General features: G+C 39.8%; 1 protein-coding gene across 1 annotated transcript; it reads right to left on the reverse strand.

Moving 5' to 3' along the window:
• Positions 1-4650: 4650 nt before the first annotated feature.
• On the reverse strand, positions 4651-17816 carry LOC111567933 (scavenger receptor cysteine-rich domain-containing group B protein). The gene is made up of 12 exons (XM_035947729.2): positions 17583-17816; positions 14925-15064; positions 14084-14116; positions 10874-10912; positions 10029-10331; positions 9848-9916; positions 7658-7972; positions 7395-7463; positions 7007-7078; positions 6516-6830; positions 5725-5805; positions 4651-5608 (listed from the first exon to the last, which is right to left on the reverse strand). Exons 2-12 carry the CDS (start codon positions 15058-15060, stop codon positions 5292-5294), a joined length of 1749 nt encoding a protein of 582 aa, XP_035803622.1. The 5' UTR covers positions 15061-15064; positions 17583-17816; the 3' UTR covers positions 4651-5291.
• Positions 17817-18690: the final 874 nt, after the last annotated feature.

Raw genomic sequence — 18690 nt, forward strand, 5'->3', positions numbered from 1 at the left:
TCACATCTTCTCAATCATTATCTGATACATATTTGTTTAGCCTTCTGTTTTATTTTTTTCCTCATATCAATCTATTATTAAGATTACAGCAGTCTATTGCTCCAGTCTCTAAATTTTGTTTACATCTGTTTCACCATGAGATCACATGAGGCAGTGCTCTGCTCCCTGACCGTTGACTCTGACATGATAATCTTAATAACAATCATGTAGTGTGTAATGCACCTTTATTTTCCAATATGTAGTGTGAGCATTGCATTCAGATTAGAGAGAGTAATATCCATGTTTTTCCTTACACAGTCATGGAAAAAATTATTAGACCACCCTTGTTTTCTTCAATTTCTTGTTTATTTTAATGCCTGGTACAACTAAAGGTACATTTTTTTTGGACAAATACAATGATAACAACAAAAATAGCTCAAAAGAGTTGAATTTAAGAGCTGATATCTAGACATTTTCCATGGTTTTCTTGATAACCAAAATCACTTAAGTTCTTCCATCAATAGCTATGGCATTGTACTGCCAAAAACAGTGGTTTTAGGCATTCCATGTTTTCTTTTCTCTCTGTTTTAGTCACATGATACACATAGGAGTTAGTACTTGTTTTTGATAACTGCAGCCGTGCATCTTGGCATGCTGTCCACCAGCTTCTGACATTGTTCTGCTGTCACAACAGCCCATTCCTGTTGCACAAATTCAAACAAATTTGCTTTGCTTTTGGGCTTGTGGTTCTCCATATTGCATTTGATGATTTGCCACAGGTTTTCAATTGGATTTAGATCTGGTAGATTGAGCAGGCCAAGGCATGGTTCCAATGTTCTGTTTCTCCATTCAGGCTTTATCTGACCTTGTCGTGTGGCAAGGGGCATTGTCTTGTTGGAAAATCCTGTCATTCGAGGCAGGAAAGAATTTTCCAGCTCATGGAGGAAGACTGTTTTCAAGAGTAGCCCTGTACATGACCTGGTTCATTCACGCTTCACACAGTTGCATTTGCCCTGTTCCACAAATACTGAAACAACCCCAGATCGTCACTGATCCACTACCATGTTTCACTGTAGGGGCAAGACATTCTGGTTTGTAGGCTTCTTCCTAACCAGTAAGTTGGCTGGAGTGGGCATCAGCTGAAAATTGGATTCATCACTGAAGAGAACCTTAGCCCAATCATTAACAGTCCAATCCTTGTGATCCCCAGCAAAGAGTAACCAGGCTTTCCTCTGCCCTTCATTGATGAAGGGCTTCTTCCGTGCTCTGTGTGACTTCAGACCAGCTTCAAGAAGTCGGTTTGGAACTGTCCCTGCCAAAAAGTGACATTTCTCAACAGTGCCCACTCATTTTTAAGGTCCCTGGAGGTCTGATGACGATTCCTGACACAGGAACGGATGAGTGCACGGTCATCTCATGAGGTAGAAAGACATTTCCTGCCACGACCAGTTAGAAATTTGGTAGTACCATGTTCAGCTTTTTTTTCTTGATGTAATGAATAACTCTTTTGGAGATCTTTAGTTTTTTCACTACCCGTCTCTCACTCGTGTCAATTTCCAGCAATGCCAAGATGGCTGCCTTTGTGACTTCACATAATTCTTTTGTTTTAGGCATTATTTGAGAGCCAACAACTTCTGAGTTGTGCTACAGCTTGAGTGTAAGCTGGAAACCACTCTAGGCCTTTGCATGTGCAGTGCTGCTTATGACATGAAATGGCCTCTTAAATACCCTGGGAATGCAATTAAGCTGAAGCATGTCATATAGCACATAAAGTATTATGTAATCAGTTGCATTTTTTGTCGTGTTCATTGCAATCTTCAAGTAATATACCTTTAGTGGTACCAGGCATTGAAATAAACAAGAAATTGAAGAAAACAATGGTGGTCTAATAATTTTTTCCATGACTGTATGTGTGATGCACCCCATTTTATAATATTTTAGGATGTTTAAACTCCTGTATTATGAGCCCAGTCTGAGGCTGCTTTCCCCTGCAGGAATCCAGGGCAGGAAGGAGGTGCTAATGAACATTTAAGCAAGAGGAATGGCTTCATAATTCACTGTTTTATTCTTTCTTTTTCAGTGTAACTTACATGGTCAAAGATTTCACAGCTTCAGTTGCGACATTAACTCCAAGTTGTGTCCCTGCATGAAAAAGGGGCCCTGTATCAAATTTTGCTCGTTTGATTGTTTTATTGGCCAAGTGCTCAAAAGCACCATCACAAAATGAGGCCCAGCTCATTTTATTGAAGGAACCTCTTACCAGGTTTATCCATGCATGACCAGGTGATGCCACTTTCCATGCAGCCTCACCTACAGTGAAATAAGAATACACTGTCATGAACTGGCACAAGATAATGTTGCCATGATAAATTCAATTTGCTTTCACAAGATTCTGGAGTAACGTGTTACAGCCACAAAAACACCATCTTTCTTGTTTGTGTTGATGCCTTCTGAATTTGCAAGTCTACTGTGTTAAGCAACTAGAAAACACCAAATGTTCACTTTGAAATTGTTAACTGTATAAGGACATTGTTCAATGTGCTCTTATACTGATGTGGAGAACTACAGGAAGTAATTACATGTGCGCATGCGCAAAAATAAAGTGGGCGCGAGTTGGTTCTGGCCCGGCACCAAGACAGACTGGTTGTGCTGTTTTCCTCCGTAATGTATGGTATGATTTACCGGTATTCCGACCTTAAGTATGGCAGCACCAACAGAAATATCTTACACTGGTCCCCTTTTAAAAAGGGGCCTCGATAACATCTTTGTCATCAGGTAACATAATCTGTGACTCTGACAGCACCCAGGCTAATCTGACTGTTGCAGGTAAAACATTATGTTTAGGTTAACTTTTAGTCTTCTGGGGAAATTATTGTAAATGATAAATACCCTTAAAACAATCTTTAAACATTCGGTTGAAATGTTTTCTTTGATTAAATTGTAGGTAATGTTGTTGAGGTAATGTTTTAGAGACACACCCTGCTAGCTGGCATGATGTTACAACAAGGGGTGCTACAGTACACAACAGAAGTAAGTACACTTTTGTACAATGTCATTTAAGTGTCAAACGATTCTATATTTTACAGGAACTGCACCAATCTCATTTGTCCACCTATATTTTTGATGACAGACTAAATCCTCCCCTGCACGGAGAATGCCACATTTCTCAGGAGACGTTCTGCCACATCTTACAGGCATTTTTTAGCTGCTTTTTGCTGGAGTGGGTGTGTTGCTCTGCCTGTCTGATTAAAATACCACAAAGTTGTTCAATTGGATTCAGGTCACACAACATGCTTGACCAGGTCATAGCTTTCACTTTTTTGTTCTTTAGAGACATTTGTGTGATTTTGCAGTGTTCTTTAGATAATTGTCATACTTGACTACTCATCTTCTGCCAAGCTCCTGCAGACAGTGAGTCTGCAGTGTTTTGGTATATACACAGATATTCGTGGTTCCATCTGTAAATGTCACCTCCCCAACACCTTTTGCACTCACGCAGCCCAATATCACCACAGTCCTGTGCTTCACTGTCTGGATTATGCATAGAATGTGGTGGTCCTGGTCCTGGTTCATTTGAAACATACTGGACCCCATCTGAACTGAACAAATTCACCGTGGTATCATCTGATGAAAGAATCTCTTCCCAATATTCATCAGGCTTCGTTCACGTTCTTTTGCAAAGTTTCCTCTTGCATTTCTGTTGCCAACAGCAAGCAAGGGTGTTTTTCTTGGCAACGGTCCATAGACGTTGATGTTATAAAATGTCCTGCACATCGTCCGAGCTGCCACAGAAATTCAGTTTAAAGTGATACCTCCTGTGCCAATTCTGGAATCACTGCTTTAACTGTATTTCCACTGATTTTTGGTTGATCACTACTCTAATGTTCAAATAACGCAATTAATGAGAGGTGCTACAGTTTTGAAGCATTTAACATTTAAGTGATATTGCACAAGGGTGTCACTTTATCATATAAATGAAAAGTGTAACTCAATACCAATAAAACTCATTCTGGCTTATTCCTGTATACAGAGTTTAACTGCTGTTTGTATGACCGTTAGCTTATTGTGACTAATGTTAGCTAACATTAGCAAACTCTAGATTGATACTCCTGTGTAAATGATAAAATTGAATTATTTTTCTGACATTATTCTTAAATTCTGCTGCTCTTACACTACATCTTACCTTTATACTTAAATTATTCAGTTCAGTTATTCAATTATTCAGCTCTGCAATTGTAACTGGCTCATTTGAAAATTATATATCAGCTAAATAATTTTTGGAATATTATTTTCTTTGTTATATGGCCTGGCTAAGCTAACATTGCAACATTATTGTACACATTTGCTTGACAGTTAGCTTGTTTTCACCGGCTACAAATGCTAAATAATTAATGGAGAGGAAATGGACTGGCTTGAGTAGTAAGAGAAAGGGTTAAAAGCTTCAGTTAAACAGAGCAACTGCAAATCTCAGCCCGATTCTGTCCGATAAATGAAGACATCTTGTTTTGCCTGTGGCACATTCCTCTGCTCTTAACGAATTCAGATGGTGAAGTCACCATATTGGCAAATATGTGCCACTAAAGATGAATAACAATCAAACAGATACATATGTTTTGGTGAATGACCATTGCAGATTCACTGATTTGAACAAGTCTGTTTTTACACCAAAAATATGTTATGTACAGAAAAATAGGAAAATTTATTTTGTCACATATAAATGATTATTACATTTATGTATATTGGAGTTTACAGAACACAAGAAGCACATCATTTATTTCATATATTCACAAGCTATAACACATTTATTCACGGATGTATCTGTTTCCTTGTATTCATGTTGTTTATAGTATACACTATCATTTTCTTCATTTATATTTCTATTTGTTTTATCATACATATTTTTGGATTGTGGATCTAAATTTTTCCTGTAAAAATATGTTTACTTTTATCCATACACTTGTGAACTGATGGATTTCCTCCAGTATGTTCCTTACTTAATCATCAAAGTATAACATGTGCAGTAAATATTTTAACAATGAAAGACAGACGGACAGTTAAAAGCTTATTTTTTCTTCATTTATCAAATAAAAAATGTGTACATTGTATTTTATATAATATATTTATAAAGTGCTTAATAGGCATATATAGTTATAATATCTAATCATATATTGTCATATTAGTTGTTTTTGTATGTTGTTGAGGGCAAAGTATTCCTTCAGCAATGTGAAAGCTGTTATTTACATAATGCATACAAGTCCCAGGATGGTATGCCCACTTCCTGCTCAGGAGGTGGGAGTGTGGCTCTGCTGAAATCATGACAGTGAACAAGTGACGCCAGCATCTTCAGAGTGGTCACAGTTGTGCATATTCCAGGATATATGGGAGCACTCCTGCAGAGATGCCTCAGCACCATTGCACTTGAGATTATCCAGCTGGATTGTTCCCGTGCCTGGCCCGAAGAAAGCTTCTACCCGAGCCGCCGCGGCCTCTCCACAGCCCACTTGTTGACACACAACCTGGGCATCGGGCAGGTCCCAAGCATCATCGCACACTGTGCCCCATTCAGAATTTAGGTACATCTCCACTCGACCCTCACAACGGTGCTGGCCACCCACCAGTCTCACCATTCCTGCAAAAAAACAAAGAAAGGTACTGAAAATTCAGAATCTTAACTGTTTTTGAGTGTTGTTCTAGAGGACAATGATGCAGCTGATTTTGAGCTCGGTGAAGATCTAAGTGACCTACCTGCGGTGGGTGATGGGGTGGTAGTGGTTGCCTTTTCTGTCACTCCAAAGTCACGCGTGTTTGTAAATTTGAATTCAAAAGCTAAAAGAAATAGAGGGAAGCAGAGAAAACAGAGTGACACTCCTGCTCAGGAAATATCAGGCCACAAACACATTAGCAAGGCTCTTTTCTAATTACCCTGCTGATCAATAGAGAAAGCCTATTTACCTCCAAGGTTCCTTTCAGAAAATAATACGGAGACACACTGTGCAGAAATAATTTCAGCAACTGTAATAATATTTTGTAATAGTTTTAATCCTTACAGCCTCCACGCATAAATGATATCCACTTTGCTTATTCTAATTACCTACTGAAGGCAAAATTACTCAAAACAACTACAAACTGCTTCCGACAGAGAACAAATATATAATATCTTCCTATCGATCTAAAACCAAGAATTTACTGTATGAATAGCAGCAAGTCTATGTGTGCATTTGATTTTGCCTTACAGGAGTTAAATTTGGCTTGCAGAAATGCAGTGACACTGATGTGCCTTGACTCATCCACTGTATTTTTTATGCTCTCTGGGCTGTCTCCTCCTCAGAGTACTACAGTCATGCATTGCAGCTGGACAGCTCAGCAGGGTGGGCATAGATGACTAGATAAAGGAAAAGTATGAGCTTTATGTGTAATTGATAACTTAAGATAGATGTTTATGTGACTATAGAGACAGATATTCCCTATGCTTGTGTTATGAATTTATGTCTAATGAAGCCTGGTTTAGCCCCACATGAAGCAAAGTCAGGTCTTACATGCACAGATAACTCCAGCATCCTCATGATGGCCACAGTTGTGTTGACCCCAGCCCAGATGAAAGCAGTCAGGGAGCTCAGCTTCGTCGCCATTACATTCCACGTTGTCCAGCAGGATCGGACCTGAACCATAGCCGAAGTAGGCCTGGTTCTTGGCTGCAATAGGCGGGCCACAGCCAAGCTGCTGACACACTACTTTTGCATTGGGCATGGTCCAATCATCATCACACACCGTCCCCCAAACATTTCTGTAGAGGACCTCTACACGACCCTGGCAGCTACTGTTCCCATTCATCACACGAATAGCTGGCTTGCCTGTATAGGAATAAACAGACAAGTACATTATTGCAAATTCACAGTAGAAACTGTCTTTTCTTGTGCATTATGAATGAGTGATATTTGCATAAAATGCAATAATATTCTCTTGAAGTGTCCGATTTTAAAACAGTGTATTTGTGTCTATCGAGCAGAAATTAGTAAAATAGTGTTACGTTTTGTCTGGACAGTTGTGGTAACAGTTGTTGTTGTACTTGTTGACTCCGTGACTGGAACTTCATCTGTTGCTGGAGGGAAGATGAAAAAACAAAACTGTGTGATGAATCAATGCACCAGACTACCTGTTTGTAACTATCATGGCAGGGTTTGTGCCTTGAACACTTTCCCCACCATGTTTTGTGCCACTGTGGTGCAGCCCATTTAGAGACAACGGGGGAGAAATGGCGCTCCCTGTTGGTCAATTGGCAGAAATGCACATTTCATCTCTACTGAGGAAAAAATCCTGCACAAAAAACTGGACATGCTGGTACAAAGAACTAATAATCAGTGTGTGGTTGTTTGCACATATATAAACACAATCTGTAGTGAAAAGTATGATTTTACCTTGAGTGTCAACTGTTCCCCTGAACCCCCTCTGGTTTATAGTTGCTATAGGCGGGGTGGTAGTGGATCCTGAAGTGGGCAGAAAATTAAAATTAAATAGTCTTTAAATTTACAAAACATCTTCTGCTTTGTAGATTTCTGCTTCTGCTTGTTGCAAGCACTGATACTGATACCATAAACTAAAGTGTTATGTTAAATTTTTAGTTTATCTACAAAAACTTAATACTATTTTTTCAGCTACTACATGACTGGGATCAGCATACCAGAGCAGGTGACCCCAGCGTCCTCATGGTGGCCACAGTTGTGTTTGGCCCAGCCCAGGCTTCTGCATTTTGTCAGGTCTGGTTCAGTGCCGTAACACTGGACATTGTCCAGGAGAATCAAGCCGGTACCGTAGCCAAAGTAGGAGTTAGTGTGTGCATAAATGGCACTACCACAGCCGAGTTGTTGACACACCACCCAGGCATTGTTCATTTGCCAGTCATCGTCACACACTGTTCCCCATTTTCCCTGGTAGTGGATCTCAACCCGGCCCTGGCAGGCGTTTTGTCCATTCACCAAACGGATGGTGCCATCTCCTAAACACAGGGCAAGAGGGAGGGATTTATATTGACTGTTGCTGAATACATCTTTCTATACAGAACATATTTTTAGAGTCTGTAGTTTTTATTAGAATCTCTATTAACATCAGTTTGGGGGTATCAAAGGAAATGGTGACTGCTAGGATTTATGTTTGAATGTGTGTTGAGGACAGAAGAAAGATGTCATCTTATGCCTCCTCCACACAAAAACACAGACAATAGACATTCTCATGTGTCCATCATTTAAAAGAACCATGAATCTGCTAGACTTCCCTACATCCCCAGGGGACTGCATGACTGCCACCACGTAGTAGCTAGATACGTCACTTGTTAACTAAATTAGATTCTGCTCTGGTCTCTCATGATCCTCTTGGGATTTCGGGAGAAAAACAACAGGCAACCACAACAAAGGCAAACCCAGCAAACAATAAGGATGACCTGGAACTCAAGAGGCCTTTGGGGTGTGTTGTACAGTCTTCTTGAAGTGTGCAAAAGACACTTCTCACTGCACTGGTATGTCTTTGATGTTGTCTAAAAGCTACAAAACTGAAATAATATATAACCTCAACTGAATTTTGATATACTTTGGAATGATTCTGTTGTTTTACGAAGATTCCTGCATTTTGGACCCAACACAATGACAAAGCAAGTCATCTTTCATTATTTGATTAAAACCTGCCCTTGCATTTTGTGATAACATCTGGTATGCCACCTGTCAGCTAAATCTCTGTATGTTTCATCCCAGACCATGAAAACCATGCAGAGAAATGCTGGCTTCAAGTTAAAGATACAACATTTTCTAGAGTACCCTATATGGTCTGTATTTTAAGGTATATCATCATCAAAATATGCATCAGAATGAGATAAGCATACAAACAGCGTGATGTAATTATTTAGGATGGAGACAATGCAGAATCTGTCCTGAAAGCTTTATGCAAATCAGCCTGGCATGAATCCATTTTTGCAGGTGGTGGATTAATTTAATCAGCTGTGCTTGATGGAGATTAATTCCACACACAGGTGTAGTTTGTTTCTCAAAGTCAAACGCTTAGACCTGCAATACAATATTTGTTTGACTCCATGACTGCAGCAGGAACTGGCTGTTAAAAAAAAAAAACACTGCCATATTATCAGTTGCCAGATCCCACAGCCTTCAGAAACTGAGTAACATTTCCATTTATTTAAAGACATTTTTCTTGCTACGTGATGAATGAAGTCCAATATTTGCTGGTAAAATTGTGGCTCTTTAACTAATAACCAGTGTATAAAACAACATGATTTAAACTTCTGCTACGCTTCAACTGTGCTGAAAAGTGATGTGCACCTCCCCAGAAATACAACTGTATGTAACCATTGTGACTTGTCAGCTTGATCGCAATATGGTGTTTAAAATGGCTGTGATCAAATATGGCAATATGAGAGTGGATAGAGTGAACCAAAACCCAAATGATGAACTGAAAGTTGCTAAGAAACTCCATAGAGCTGAGAAGAAATGCAGTTTTGGTTTTCACTGTTCTGTGGGTTCTTTAGTACTGTGCTAAAGAACCCACAGAGCTCATTTACATGCAAGTGGCTTTGTGATCCACTGAATGCAAACTGGTGTAGCTTTAAATATGAACAGATACAAAATTTCAGTAGTCAGCGTGGAACATGGAAAGTTTGGTATACACATTTTCAAGTTGTCCTGTGGTTTCACTGTGGTCTAACATTTTTACATAGACCCTAGTTTAAAATCTTAAAATTATAATATGTGTTAGTGAAATTTAGCCATCTGCATTTATGTTTTTCTTCTTTTAAGGATTAATCTATCCCTCTCACATGTCAAGTTGGTAGAGGATCAGTGTCATTTTGATAAAGGCAGAACATACTTACGTAAACCAGAGCTCTCCTGTGGTGGCGTGGTGGAATCCTCAAAACCTCTAGATCCCAGTGTGGCCTTTTCTAGCAGCCAACAAAAAGAGGAGAAATCTCAGTAAGTTTGTCCTCTTTTTCTTCCCTGAAAACATCATTCACAACTACAACTACCAACTTAAAATTGATATAAATGCTTTACCTTTGCAGGTAACACCCACATCCTCATAGTGGTAACAGTTGTGGATGCCCCAGCCCTGACTACGGCATTGGCTAAGGTTTGTTTCATTTCCTCTGCAGTCCACATTGTCCAACATGATGGGCCCTGTGCCTTGTCCAAACGAAGAGGTGCTGCCCATTGCTGCAGCCACTCCGCACTCCAGCTGCCGACAAACCACGTTGGCATCCACCATGTCCCAGTCGTCATCACACACTGTGCCCCATGAGTCATTGTAGCGCACCTCCACTCTACCTTCACACCTGTTACGTCCATTCACTAGTCGTACTTTGGAGAGACAAGCAGATAATATCAGTCAGGATTTCTCTCTGTCAGATTTATTTAACTTCCAGTGAAAGGTGAGGGTGTTCAAACTGGTTGTAAATGTGCCAACAAGGGTTCATAAAAGCTGTACTGTCTGAGACACATTTTGATAACGTCTGAAAAAAATGATATAAAGAAGACAGACTGGCAGGCTGTAATGTAATAACAATTAATGGGAAGAAAAAAATCCTCCTGGAATAATCCTACTAAGTTAAGGCACACAATAAGCCACATGACTCCTTGGAAGAGAGTGAGATGGATGCAGGAGGGTGGGAGGTTACATAGCAAATAAGTAGGGATTAGGGAAATGGAGAGCTGGGAAAGTGACCTTGTTTAAAGAGCCCCAGGTACTGCTCTGCCTCTTGTACTCTCTTTCACTGACACACTGCCAGACACTGATAGGTTTTCATGGTGTGACTGGGATGCAAACATGTTTTTAACTGAACATGAATGCTTTGGGCAGGTGAGGAGATGGACGTGGATGTAGCTGTATAGCTCACACTTACCTTGATACGGTGTCATCACTGGACTTTGCTCGCCATCAGCTGAAACGGGAGGGAGGAGGGATATGGGAGAGAAAGCGAGAGTATGGTCAAATGATTTGTTGAAAGGCTCTTCTTGGCCTTCCATAGTTACTGTACTCTATATCTACTATATCCTTTTTCCTGTAACACTAGACACAGACTGAAACCACAACAGGAGGCCTTTTCAGACTGTAGCAGCTACAGTAGAAATATGTTAGCCACCTGTGGCTTTGTTTGGGTTCTTAGCCATGTTAGCAACATGGAAGAAAGGAAGAAGTCAACACCTATTGGATGGATTGCCATTCAGTTTTGCACAGACATTCGTAGTCCTCATTAAATTTGCTGATCTTCCTTTGTGGTGCAATATCTCAGCAGCTTTTGGATGGATTACAATTAAATGTGTTGTACACATCCATGTTCCCCAGAAGATGAATTGCAACTTTAATTGTATTGTTCCAGTAGCAACACTGTCAGATCAGAATATCGGCTTGTCCAATACTTGAGGTTCTGACCAAATGCTATCTATCCATTCATTTTCTCTGGCTGCTTTATCACGTGGAGGGTTGCAGGAGGCCTGGACCACTCTGTCACCTGTGTCACCTAACTGGTCTGTGACCAGATACCAACAAATCAGATTATACTGGCTTCAGCTGTACTTTGTGTTGCCCTCCTCCTGGCTACTGGCAGAGTAGAGAGTACAATGTACTGTAATTTGATTCTTTTAGATCTGAGTGCAGCTTTTGACACTGTAGAGCATGCAATTTTAATCAAACATCTCAGAACTTGGGTGGGCATCAGGGACACTGCACTTGATTGGTTTTACTCTATCTTTTAGACTTAACCTATTCAGTCGCCATGGTAATCATTCCTCCTCTTCAGCTCCAATTACCTGTGGTGTACCGCAAGGTTAAATTTTATGTCCAATTTTATTTTCTATTTATTTCTATTTATTATTTATTATTTATTTAATGGCCTTTTAATCCAAGATCATGATGTGTCTTTTCATTTTCATGCAGATGACACACAGATATACCTTCTGCTGAGACCTGATGATCCAGGAGACCCAGCTGCTGTTTTTAACTGTCTCAATGACATCAGTTGTTGAGTGGCTCAAACCTTCTTCAACTAAACAAATCTTCATCTGAAATATTACTTTTTAACCCTCCTAACATACACAGCAGTCTCATGGCCCATTATCCACCAACGTAAAGCCTGTTGCCAGAAATCTTGGCTTTTTATTTGATCCAGACCTCAGTATTGCTATCCATATCAAAAAGGTTATCCAGTCTTGCTTCCTCCAAATCAGAACAATCTCCAAGATTAAGCCGATGCTCTCACACCCAGACCTGGAAAAACTTGTGCATACACTCAGTACTGTAACTCCCTAATTTCTGGCATTCCCGAAAAGTTCATCTGTCACCTCCAACTTGTCCAAAACGCAGCAGCTGGGTTTCTTACTGGTTGGCTTCCCTCCACTGACTCCCTGTCCATTTTAATTGATTTTAAGATTTTGCCCCTAGCTACATTTGTGATCTGTTAACCCCTTATGAGCCTGCTGGTAGCCTTAGATCCTCAGGTGGATCCCTTCAGGTCGTTCCAAAGTCGAGGCTTAAATCTAAGGGTGACCAAGCTTTCTCCATCAGGGCCTCGGCTCGGCATTGGCATGACCTGCCTGAGGAGACAAAGCTTGTGGAGTCAATAACTTCTTTTAAATCACTCCTTAAAACCCACTTTTTTAGACTCGCTTTTATGTTAAGTTGACTTTTAGCTTTAAATAGTTTTAGTGTCCTATTCTGTATTTATGTACTATTTACCTGTTTATTTGATATCTTCACTCTTGCTGTATTTTAATTTTAGCTGCCTAGTTCTTTGGTGTGATATCATCTTTAATTCTTAATTTTTAAAAAGTTTTTAAATTTTTTAATTTTAAACTGCCTAGTTCATTTGTTTGATATGAATCCTAATCTATTTAATTACTCATTTAACCTATTACTATAATTTTTAATATTTATTTTATTTGACTGCTCTGCCTTATCTCCTTATGCTTTGCTTGATTGCCTGTGTTTGCATGTTTTAACTATCAAAGCACCTTGTGAATGTTGTTCTTATGGGTGCTATATAAATAAAGTTGAAATGAAAAAATGAAATTTTCAGGGAAGATCAGACATGACACAAGGACCAAGTGATTAGATTTTGGCAGTGATGTGGCTTATAATCTGGATCCAAGGATTTATTAAGGATTCCTGTATCATTGCGAGATAGCAGCACAGTGTCACAGTAACCATGACTACAAGTGAACACTACGTCAGCTGCCTGCTGACGACATAAGATTGCGATCCTACTAAAAATCGACCATTGTGGACTTGCTGGGACTTATCCATCGGAAAGTATACAAGGAACAATTGATTCAGTTATGGGGCTGTTTCTTAGTCCCATCAATTCCCACTGCCTGCTACATATTTGGGTCACACGATTCGGTATCCATACATCACGTACACATGCATAACACATTCCTGTGCTCCTTGCAAGGTAATTTTTTTATTAAATATTTAATCCGTCAGAAACGATACAACGACTGAGCAGCATTGGCAGAGTAGTGCACTCTCTATTATATTGGTTGTACAAGGACGGGTTGGCGCCTAACAGAGTCATGGTACTCCATACTCCTGTGGTAATCTGTAGAGGGTTCCCTGGGGGGCACCATTATAAGCATTCTCTATGTCCACAAAACATATGTGGACTGGATGGACAAACTCCTCAGCAACTTTGCCAGGCTAACATTTAGTTAATGCTTTAACTTTGGAGTTAGCAATACAATAAGTTAAACCAGTTAAGACATATTTTATGCAAAATATAAAAGCACCATGTGTCTCAGGTGTGAGGGTTTTGATGCAACCTGTTTTCCCAAGAGCCAAGCTGGAAATAAAGGGCATTCTAGCATCTGAAGGGTAATATCTCAAATTTCAACAATCCACAAAGACACCAGAGAGATGCTTTTTTAAATCATTACAACCAGTGTGGGTCAATTCAAATGCTTCTCCACTTTGTGACACTGAAACATGAACAGTAGGTATGTAGATACTTTAGATCTGTAAATACATCAGTTTACAGTTTCACATGCAGGTGACACTCAGACTTATATTATGTGGAGGATCATAAAAGTAAATTGTGGTCAACTTGAATATTACTTACTGGATACAGCCCGTCTGCTCACTTTCATGTCTCCTGAAATTAAAGTACAAAAAGATTAGCAAGGCATAAATTTGGACAACTATTAAAAGATATAATCAATAAGCTAGTGTCAGCACATTTAACTGTTACAGTTCTCCCTGTACATTTGCAAATCAAGTGAGTGGGATTGATCCTGGCTCACTTCAAAACAACTTCAGGGCTTTTAGCCAGTTGTGACTGGGGCAGACAGTAACTGTGGACACAAAAGGACACACTACAGGGAGTTCACTTGCAGGTACGCCCGGTTCCTCAGCATTATTACCGTCTCAAGCATGTGTTTAAGCACTGACACACAAGAAATAAGCTCAAGTGTCACATTATGCTCCAGTTTATAACTGTAGCAACTGTTTCTCTTTGAAAATATGGAAAATCTCAAAGGGAATTTAGTAAATAGGACGCGATATTAATGGCCCTAATTTAAACTACAGATAGAAAGGGCCATCATATTTTTTTTCAGAAACAGGAACACTTGAACTTTATGGTATACTCATTTTCCATACATACTTCACATTGCTAAATTTAATAATAACACACTACAAATATGAATTAGGAACTGTCCTTTTAGATAAAAATACAAATGCAAATAAGACTAAAGGTTTATACTGTTTGACTATGGTTACTCCAACATCTGTTATATCTTTACTAAATTACTGTTATGTAATTGTAAATGGCCATTTTTTCACTAATCACATGCAATGTTCTGTTAGTATACATTCCGGTTAATGAAAGAAGTGGCCTTGACCAGTCGCAATCTTTGGACAATCCCAGAAGGCACCAGTGGCCCTCATCCACACACACTCACCAAGTCGCAGCAGAACACTGACAGCCACCAAGATGAGGGACCCCAACAGGGACACCAGGAGCCAGACGGCCGGGTTCCAGCACCTGCACACGCTCTCCACCACACGCTGACCTCGCATGGCTGTCTGACTGACCATCCGTCTGCAACACACACAGTCACACACACTCTCAGTCACTCTCATCAGGCTGCCCAAAGTCCTCAACTGGATGACAAACTGTATGGAACAGACCAGAGTGTAGTAGATACTTTTCAGCTCCTACAAAACAATCACTATTTTTCATTCCTCGTTCAGAGTAACCTAATTATAATATTGGATTGTTTTGTCCAATGGAGCCTGCAGCTGTTGTTATTGTGCTGCAGCAGATATTGATGGTAGTCTGAGGTCAGGGCTTGGAAAATGGAAAATGTGTGGCTAAAAAAGAAATTGTTTCCAGAGATCACGTCGCACGTCCCTCCCCATGGTCAGAGAGCTGTAGGGAAGTTCTAATGGTGAACACTGACCCAAACTTCACAGATATGAGCAACCAACTATTTATGCTGTTGCCAATGACAAAAAAACAACAAAAAAACCAAGAAGAGGGTTGAGAACATCACCATTTTATAAGCACAAAATGTCTGCCGTGCTGCAACCTGGAGGTCTGGTAGTCTGGAGCAGGGAAGTTTAGTTTGTGAGCATCATCAGCAGCTGTGTTACAGACAGAGCCAGACACCTGTTTCACTGTTTTCAAGGGGATTTTCCTTCAGACATCGAATATTGGGATTCACTGACAATCACTCAGTAATCAGAATTAGATAGTATTGTGGCCAGACACTGAATACCCTGCATTCTTCTCATCTGAGAAGCTGGCATGAATTACATTTATCTAATATTGCAAAATAATTCAAGATGCTCATTCTCTGAGAACCCTTTAAAAAGGGGCATTTTAACTGACTGGAGAAATGCAATGTGGTGCTAAACATACATGCACAATAAAATTAAACTTAAACTTCTAAGCATGCGTGAAAGATGTGACTTAAAATATCAGGTTAAGTCGATTAAATATCTTATTTTTTTTAACTTATATTTGTCTTAAACTGCTTAACTGGTTGTTTGAACTTGCAAATCTGTGTCAGTTTAATAAAAGTAGACTGCCGAGTAAACATTTATCTTTTAAATTGTTTCATTTGTTAATAATTAATTAACTCTTTTAGGGGCTCTTTGAACATCTATTTTCTCTGAACTAATGTGGCCTAAAGTGTTTTCTCTCAGTTTTTCAGTTTGAAGAGTTCACTCTTCATTTAACTGGAAGAACTTGCTGCTGATTTCCAAATCGTCTTCATTTAAAGGAAATGTCCAAGAAACAAATTAAAGAGTGTTGGTAGCAGCATGTGGTTGTTTGTCCCTTTGCTCATGCAGAATTCCCTCCTGACCTTACACAGGAATGTGTATTAGGGGATGATGAGGAGAGAATTTGATATTGGCCCCTCGAGATAGTGGACATTCCGGGCCCAGGGGGCACAAAAAGACATTTCTGCTTTCTGTGGTCCCCATCGTCAGGCATAAACGCGGCTTCCTGCAATCTGTCACTAGAACCCTCCAAAACGCTTAGGCACCTGATGACACTGCAGGGGCACCTCTCATCTCCTTGGAGAACAGGAGGCAAGGGGAAACATGGGGGATGTTAAAATATTAAGCCACTCTACTGTATACATACTGTGATTTTCAGCTGGTAGAGGTAAATTTACCTTTGTGGGGTGGCAAGAAAACACTTAACAGCACAGGAATGGCTCGAGACACGTTTTCATCCAGGGCAAGTCAATTACATTGTGTGAAAAGGTGCAGCACAGAAGGCCAAAGGCCCACAGAGAAGTCACTGTACGTCCAATTGGGAGGTGGTTATTTTAACACCAGCACAGCGCTCGAGAACCATGGCTGTCTCATTTACAGACTGTACCAACAAACCACTCGAAACTCTGGGACAAATGGCTCAGTTATGAGGGATGAAAAATAATCTAGTCCCCAATGTTATGTTTTTCAATACTCCATTCATGGTGGGATGTAGCGCAGATCCGCTGGGGAATAATGTTGCCTTTTGTGTCGGCTCTGCTTCCCCTCCCTTTTCACTTCCCTGTGCTGAGAAATAGCTGAAAGATCTCAGCCCACAAAAATACCCCTTAATGTCTGAGATAAAGCAGAGAATAACACTGTCAGTCCCTTTTACAGAGAGAATTTTGAGACATTTCAACAGAATCAATGCATTTGTCAGCATGTAATCTGACCATACAAGCAATATTTCTTTTATATTTTGTGACACAATTGAAAAGAAGAAAAACATTTTGGAAATCGTGTTCAATAACAGTACAAAATTAGAATTTGCACTAGTATTAGTCAATACAATAGTACTTCAATAAATCTGACTTCATATGATCTCAACTGTTCCCAGCAGCAGCATACAGTATGAACATCTTACACATGTGTTTCTATGGGTCGACACTTTCACATTGTTATAAATGCACAGTTATACAGAAACAACTTCAGTGACAGAAAAAAGGTAGATTTAAAGATATTACCATCTCTTGATTTGTCACAGAGCCATGTTCATGTTAAAAATGAATATCAAAAAAAGAACTTAAGTAAAGCAAAATAAACATAGTACTTCATGAAAAAACAATACATACCTGTTGTAAAAGATTTTATCTTGGCCACAATAAAAAATAAATAAAAGCAAAATAATTTCCACTTTCCCACCAAAAAAATTAAAAAATCTGGGATCAAATAGCAGGCAGGTTAATTCCACAAATCACATAGAAAATACAAAAAGTTTGCATAGAAATGGAGGCAAGAACGTCAGAGTATCCAGCGCTACGCGTTTTAGGTCTTTCATCTCCTTAACCCTGCATGACTATAAGTACCTGGCTTCAGTGACAGAGGTTACGTAAAACAATAAATACCAGAGCATTGTATGTTAATAATCTAACGCCCTGTACCTGTCTATGCTTAAAAGAAGAAGGAGGGGCAAGGGGGAAAAAAAGACAAAGACAATGAAAGCTAACCCTTTACTGGTACCCCTGCATCTCCAGTTTCAGGTAGCGCTGGCAGAAGGTGTGGTCCTGATCATCCCTGCACACACAGACAGATACCAGGCTGTGGCTGAGGTCCGGTATGTGTGTTGGTGAATAGGACTCTCCCACACAACGGTGCTCTACAGCAGAGGACTGTGCGATTACGAGGCAATGAAGCTGATGAATCAGAAAGTCGCGCGCAGTCGTCTCTAGAGACTATCAGTCTAATTTTCATGTGTTACCAAAAATGATCACCATGTGCTTCCATTAAAAAAATATTCTTAGAAATCCTTCCTTCTCCACAAATTACTGCTGCCTTTGTAGTATTTCCAAAGCATTCCAGTCAGCAGTTTCATGTGTCAATACAGTTATATTTCAGACACCTAGAATAATTTATAGCTCTTTCAGCTGTATGACAAGGAGAAGCCCAGGGCCTCTCTGAATCATGCAGCAGACTAATACTAATTGTTTTCAAACACTAATCCTTCCTGAGCTGTGGAGAAATGTGCAGGCTGTCCATGGCCATCGTTTAGGTTTTCAAGGATGAATTCAGAATTCCTTCCCAAGGTGTCATCCCAATCTGTGGCTGAGCCCAAATATAGGGATTCTGTTACACTAAGCTAATTTTCAGAGCCTTCTGGACAGGATTAAGGAGACACAATACCACACACAAAGCTATATATTTACTAGTAACCTAATTGAATCAAAATTTGTGCTATTTTTT

The sequence above is a fragment of the Amphiprion ocellaris genome, chromosome 14 (assembly GCF_022539595.1).
Source record: "Amphiprion ocellaris isolate individual 3 ecotype Okinawa chromosome 14, ASM2253959v1, whole genome shotgun sequence".
NCBI classification, from domain to species: Eukaryota; Metazoa; Chordata; class Actinopteri; family Pomacentridae; genus Amphiprion; species Amphiprion ocellaris.